This window comes from Penaeus vannamei, chromosome 18 (assembly GCF_042767895.1).
Source record: "Penaeus vannamei isolate JL-2024 chromosome 18, ASM4276789v1, whole genome shotgun sequence".
Classification (NCBI taxonomy): Eukaryota; Metazoa; Arthropoda; class Malacostraca; order Decapoda; family Penaeidae; genus Penaeus; species Penaeus vannamei.
In genome coordinates this window covers 38,561,973-38,568,592 of record NC_091566.1, presented here as the reverse complement: position 1 = coordinate 38,568,592, position 6,620 = coordinate 38,561,973, and the positions used below count along the sequence as shown (strand labels likewise).

Sequence of the window (6,620 nt, the reverse complement as noted above, 5' to 3'; positions counted from 1 at the left end):
ACATGTATATTTTTACGTATATTTATACATATATATTTATATATATACTTATATATATATTTATATATATATAACAGCTAATAGAAATCTTAATTTTCCTGTATATCTTGTTGATCTTTTTGTATATTTTATCATTTAGTATCTGTAAACTGTGCTTACTAAAGACTTTGATATTTAATTTCATGTCAATCAAGCTGCATTTTATGTTAAGTTTGAAAAAAACTCAAATGGAACATTTTCAGAAATGCAATGTAACTTTCTTTTTCTTGCTGCTTTTAGGTAATAGTAGTTATTATATTAGTATTGATGGTATTAGTATTAGTGCATTTAGTAGTTTTACTATTTTTTTCTTTTTATTTTTATTTATTTATTTATTTTTTTTTTTCTTTTTTTCAATGTTATTAGTTTTAGTTTTATTATTATGGTTGTTATTATTACTATTGTAATTATGATTATTATTGTTATTCTTTTATCATTATTAATATTATTCATTTATTTTCATTTATTTAAGGCCTGGTGATCCTGGCAGTGGGCCTCGAATTACTAGTACTCCAGCAATGAGAGGTGGAGTTTTCTGTAGAATGATGGGCATGGATGGGCCTGCTCCAACACCCATCATTGCTCCAATTTCACGGCTTCAGAGAGTTGTTAGCGTTTCCAGCACGGGGTCATTGCCAGAAGTTAGTCAAGGTCAGTGACTGATAGCTTTAAGAGTGTGGGAATTTGTTCTTAGTATTGAACACTGAATTCATAATTAGATTACATTTATTGTGTACATACACTTTTATATTCTTTTGTGTAATCTTACAGATCCGAAGTGGCCTGGACTATCACATGAATCCACCAAAGACAGTAAGGGCGGCATTGGCACTCCAGCAAATCATCACTCAGGAAGATCCAGACAAGCTCTTCCACTCAGTCATCAATATGGAGATAACCTTATGGTTGATGCTATTGAAGGTGATATACAAGATAAAAACTCTGAGCCTCAGTTACAGAATGACGATTTAATTGATGCAGGAAAAGAGATGGAGGAGAAAGAGACTGTGGACAGTACAAGACACAACCAAGATGGTAATATGCAAGGTGCCATAAATAAACAGTTACCTACAGCACAAGAAAATTCCCAGCAAGCATGTGATGGCTTACCTGATGAAACAGGAAGAAAGGAAATAAGCAAAGACCTGAAGAAAGATTGTCAAGAAATACTAAACAGAACATTAGATATACACCCTTCAACAGAAGTAAATGATGATGTAAATGATGATGGAAGTCACGCTACAAACAATGAGAATATGATTAATGTAGAAGAGCCTGAAGATGTTCTTACTGAAAAAATACCATCTGCAAACGTGCATCAGTCTGAGATCAGGAATAACACAACACAGCCTCTAATTAACATTGCTGACCATGAAGCAAAAACTGATTGTGAAAAACAGACAGATACTGCTGTCATTACACAAAGCCAGTCTAATAGTAATATAGAAGTAAAGGAAAATTGTGAAGCTTCCAATGCCTGTGATCGTGATTTACTTGTTAGTATCAGTGAAAAGAACCCAAAGCATAGCATTGTGCCACAAGTCAGCCAAAATGAAGTTTGCCTGAATAATACTTTTGAAGCTGAACAGTCAGAGTCTAAAATAAAAACTGAAGACATTCATATTCAGCAAGAAAACATTCCAGAAGATAAAAAGAACCTCTCAGAAGGGCCAGGGAAGGAAATTTATGCAGAGAAAAACCTTAACAATAGCCAGGCAAAAGAAAACCCTAGACCCAAACGAAATAACAGTGCTGAAAGTAATGAGTCTTGTAACACTGAAGGAGAGTCACATACTAGTAGCGAGATGAACACAGAATCCAGCAGACAGATTAAATTGAAAAGATCATTTACACATACAAGAAAGGTACTAACACCTGTGTCATCTACAAAACCCAATGTTAAAGCTACAAAGAAATTAGATAATAGTAGAAGTAGTACTTGTAGTAATACAAGCTTCTCAAAGGCAGACCCAAAAACATCACTAAAAAAAGGTGGTGGTCAGTCATCCGGACCTACTGCAACAGATAGCAAAAACCCACCAGCCAGGATAAAACCTGCTTTAGGAATACACAGAAGTTTACCTCATTCCAGTCCATCTCAGAAATCAAATAACAGCATTACAAGGTCAAATAAAGAGAATGCCCCTGGCAAACAAGTTCATGGAAATACCAAACAGCCTGAATCCCAGATCAAGAGTAAGTTATCTTTGACAAAAGGAATAAATCCACCAAAACGAACAGTCCTTGGCTCCTCAAACATTCAGATCAGGAAAAGCATTGTTGTTCCGCCTGAGAAACTGAAAAATGGACTAGCTTTTACTAAAAATGCACCTCTCAGAGCTGACACTGGAGCTTTAAAAAATAAAGATCCTGGAGAACCATTAAAAGCAAGGACTAAATCAATCCAGTCTAATAGCACAGATGGACAATATTTAGATAGCAAAACCGTTAACCAAGGAAGATTAAGACCACCAAATAAAAGAATGAAGCCATCTTCTCCCCTCAAAAGTCCACCAAAAGCTGAACTCAGACAACCCCAAAAGCTCCCACAGTCTACCCAAAAGATAACTGTGGGATCCCATTCTTCCAGATTTACAAGTAAACTGGCAAGGCCACAAATGGCTTCAGGTCTTCAACCCCCTTCCGCCCAAATCAAGATTACATCATCTGGGACCAGTGCAATTTCCAAGCTGCCTGGATTACGACCTCCATCAAATATTAAGCCTGTGGCAGTGAAAAGGGTTTCTGGAATAATGCCTCCCACTACGAACAAGCCAAATGTGCTTCGACCTCCAAAGCCAGTAGCTCAATAATTAATCTTACCACACACTGATCAGATGCCAGTATTTATGGAAAAAGTACCAGGTAATTATTTGGATAGTTACAGTAAGGCTATATTCAGTTATTAAAATTGTAGGTATATGTAAATTTGAATGTATCAGTGGGTGCAAGATGATAATATACCTATTTTTGCATTTTAGAATATATATGAGATATGTTGATAAGCAATTTTAGTAGTGATACACGATTGATTTCTTAGACAACTAACATACGTGAAATGTTTTATTGATTATTTATTATATTATGTCCATTCACATGATGGAACCATGGAATTTTATTTCATCTGTCATTTTAGTGCTTTAAATATATAATCTTCAAGTTAGAGATTACTATTTTCCTTGTTTTTCTAGGTGTAAAAATGCGATATTTTGAAAGGATACATAATAACAGTGTACATAATATTTTGAATAAAGTTATATGTTCATATATTACTTACAACCCATGTGTGTGTTTATGAGTCTGTCACCCCCAATCCCCTGCTCATTCTTGCGGGGAAATTATGAGACCGTGACTAACGCCCAAGGTAGGAGATCACCCCTACCTTGGACCTCATCTTAACTAATTTTGAATGGTCTTTTGTTCTTCCCCTTCTTCTGTCCACTTCCCAAAGTGTGATAGCCTTATCTTCACCTTGCCTATCTAAATTTGATTTCATTGGTTTCTCAATCCCTGCCTCCTCTTTGAACATGGATTCCACCACTGATATTAATATTCCCCACCTCATTGTTTAGTGACAACTCTGTCGATTCTGAACCACCAACCCAGGTCATTACTTAACCTGCAGATGGCAGCCCTTCCTCTCTCCATCTCCAAATGTACAGTCTTCATTGTCTATCCCCTCCCTCCGTATCACTAGTCTTTATCCTTATAATTGTCTTCCCTACAGTACTACCTCACTGCACACTACCCCATCTTCCTCCCACCCTCATCCTTCTACTGGTTCCACCTCTACAAACCTTCAGAGTACATTTTTTGGCCCTGCCAAGTGGGTTAATTCTTTATGATTCCACTTACATCCCCTTACTCTGACAGTATTAGTCTTTTCCAACAATGTCTTCAAAAACAAGTAGGCAAAATTTCCTTTTGCTGTCATCCCAATTGTTTACACCTTGTCACACCTACATCCCAGTCCCCAGCTCTTACATTATTTACCCTGACTGACCTCACCGGCATGCCAAACCTCACTCCTCTTTTACTGGAACTCCCCAACTGCTTGCCCTAGCTACAAGAACTGGTCCAACTGAAAACGACCTGCATGCCTGCCTTGTTGACCATGATGCGGTATCAGAACAGTGCTACACTATTCTTTGCAGAGGCTAGCATAAGTCATTTCATCAATATTGCCAAGGTTAGCTTCTGCAGACATGACTTCCCCCATAAAGTTTACATTGCAGGAGTGTCCTCCCAAACCTTACTGACCCCTTCCTCATCAGGTCAAATGTTGGCAGTTTAGCCATCCAGCCAAACACTTGATCCACAGCTCTCTGCTCTCTCTGTGCCTGGTCATGACCGTGCAGATTGTTTTGCTAAGTCATGTACATATGCCAATTGTAGTGGCTCCCATAATGAACTTTACAGTAGTTTCCCTGCCAACAAGCTTGAATGTGAGGTAGCAGTTCTCAGATTCAAATAAGGCCTTACTCTACATGTGGCCAGCCAAGAATCATGGCAACAAGGTTTTTCTCTCTTTACATGTTTCAAAACTCCTTCCTATCTTTTCAAGATGTCTCAGTATCTCTTCCCTCTTCACATGAATCCCTTCAGTTGCAAGTGTCATCCTCCGGACCCCTTCCCTCCTGACAATATTCCTAATACTTTATTTCCCAGTTCCCTTACCTCCCTAGATTATTCTCCTACTTCAATAGACATTTCTACCCAAATTACCAGGTGATTGTTTCATAATGTTCCTCTTCCTTCCCCAGCCATAGACACATTCCATTTCATCCAATCACCCTACACCCTTAACCCTTTCCTTATTTTACTAATCTCTGCTTTACTTCATTTGTTCCATCTTTACCCTTTTAGCCATAGTACTTTCCCATTGTTCTGTATTACCTTTCATGTCTAGCATATTTATTTGTTTAGACTATTAACCATTATGTATGTATGTGTGTGTCTGTGTCTGTATGTGTGTCTGTGTCTGTGTCTGTTCATGCATGCATTGAGAGGGAGAGGGAGAGAGGAGGGGGGGGGGGGAGAAGTAAAATGAGAGAGAGAGAGGAAGGGAGATGGGAGATAAATAGAACAAGGGAGAGAGAGAGAGAGAGGGGGGGAGGGAGAAAGAGAAAATTGTTTTTTCAAATCTGATGTAAATATCTATTTGCAGAATATAGCTTATTTTTTGGTTAAATAGAATGCTTTGTATTCTTCATTATATTATAATTTTTTCCTAGGTTAATTAAAACCACACCATATGTTTCCTGTTATTTCACAATAATACAGTCATTAATGGTATACACAGGGTGCATATTAACTAAAATAAAATATGATTTTGTAGCACTACCCTAATCAAACAGATCATGATAATCTATATCAAAACCCATTTTAATATATAGACAGACCTTTATAAAACTTATTCCATATCACAAGATACAGCTCTAACCAGAAAATGTTAAAGCTGGATAATAGAAGTCCTAGGTAAGGAGGAGGTTAGGCTGAAATATTGATGGCCACAAAGCAGGCAGGTCATCACTCTCCTTCTAGTCTTTTCCGAAAAAATGTCACAACCCAATATTTGGAGCTTTAGTTTTTCATCATGTGGTTAAAAATTCGGAAGACAAAGAAATAAGGACAAACTCGAAACAGATTTAAGATACTAAGAAGCAAGAACAGATCTCATATAACATCAATTTGTTTAAACATTGAAGTGTATTAAAAGAAATTCCCTTTGAGTAATACCATACATATATGCATACTTACATATATATATATATATATGTAGTGACTGCTTCACAATTTCAAATGTCTATAGTTTGACCTACATTCTTAAGATACTCACACATTCCTTCATGTACAAGACACCTAGAAATGGAAATAAACTTAAATATAATAATTTTGTTTTCCTTATAATTTTGTATTATAATGAATACTCTTCCTGGACAAAAAATTCTCTAAAATATACTTCTGTAAGAAAAAATACTTTCCCCCTTTTACGGTTACTTCTAAGTTTTGTACCACAAGGTTCATGTGACACTTTCATATACATTTGTGTATATATAATAAATTTAGACTCAAAACTTTGAGATAATTTACTCAACACAGCAGCTGTTTCAGCCACCCTGCACCTTTTAAAACTACAATGCACATCTAAGCACACAGTGTAGATATATTGCTAGCTAATTATGCTAAACCAATTAAGTAAATCAATGATTACAGTCAAACTTGCTGCTCATCTGCTTTTAAGCAAGTTGAAATGCTTCTGATTTCTTGAAAATTTGCTTGTGAGCTTAAGTAGCAATTTAGAATTGACAGTATAATGAGTATCTTTGTTTTGGCTCTCCTTTTTACACTTGAAACTGCTGTGTTTATCACTAAATGCTGTGATGTCCTACACAACTATCTCAAAACTATTCATTTCAACTGTACTTCCTGACAGTGTCCATTCATCAACATAGCCATGGGCTGGTCTTAAAGAAGTAGGTAATTAATTTTTATCATGCCATTCACTACCTTATACATGTACATATCTGTGAAAGTTTAAAAGCCCAAAAAACATTTTCCAACCTTCCCTCTCATTTTCT

The 6,620-nt window shown here is 36.4% G+C and overlaps 1 protein-coding gene across 1 annotated transcript; it reads left to right on the top strand.

Annotated features, from left to right (window-relative positions):
* Positions 1-511: 511 nt before the first annotated feature.
* Positions 512-3,301, top strand: LOC113803805 (putative leucine-rich repeat-containing protein DDB_G0290503; the record flags this gene model as incomplete). Its single annotated transcript, XM_070133294.1, is given in 2 exon segments — positions 512-690; positions 811-3,301. Coding segments are annotated over 2 exon segments (2,221 nt in total), but the record flags the coding sequence as incomplete, so codon positions are not given.
* Between the last annotated feature and the right edge of the window lie 3,319 nt (positions 3,302-6,620).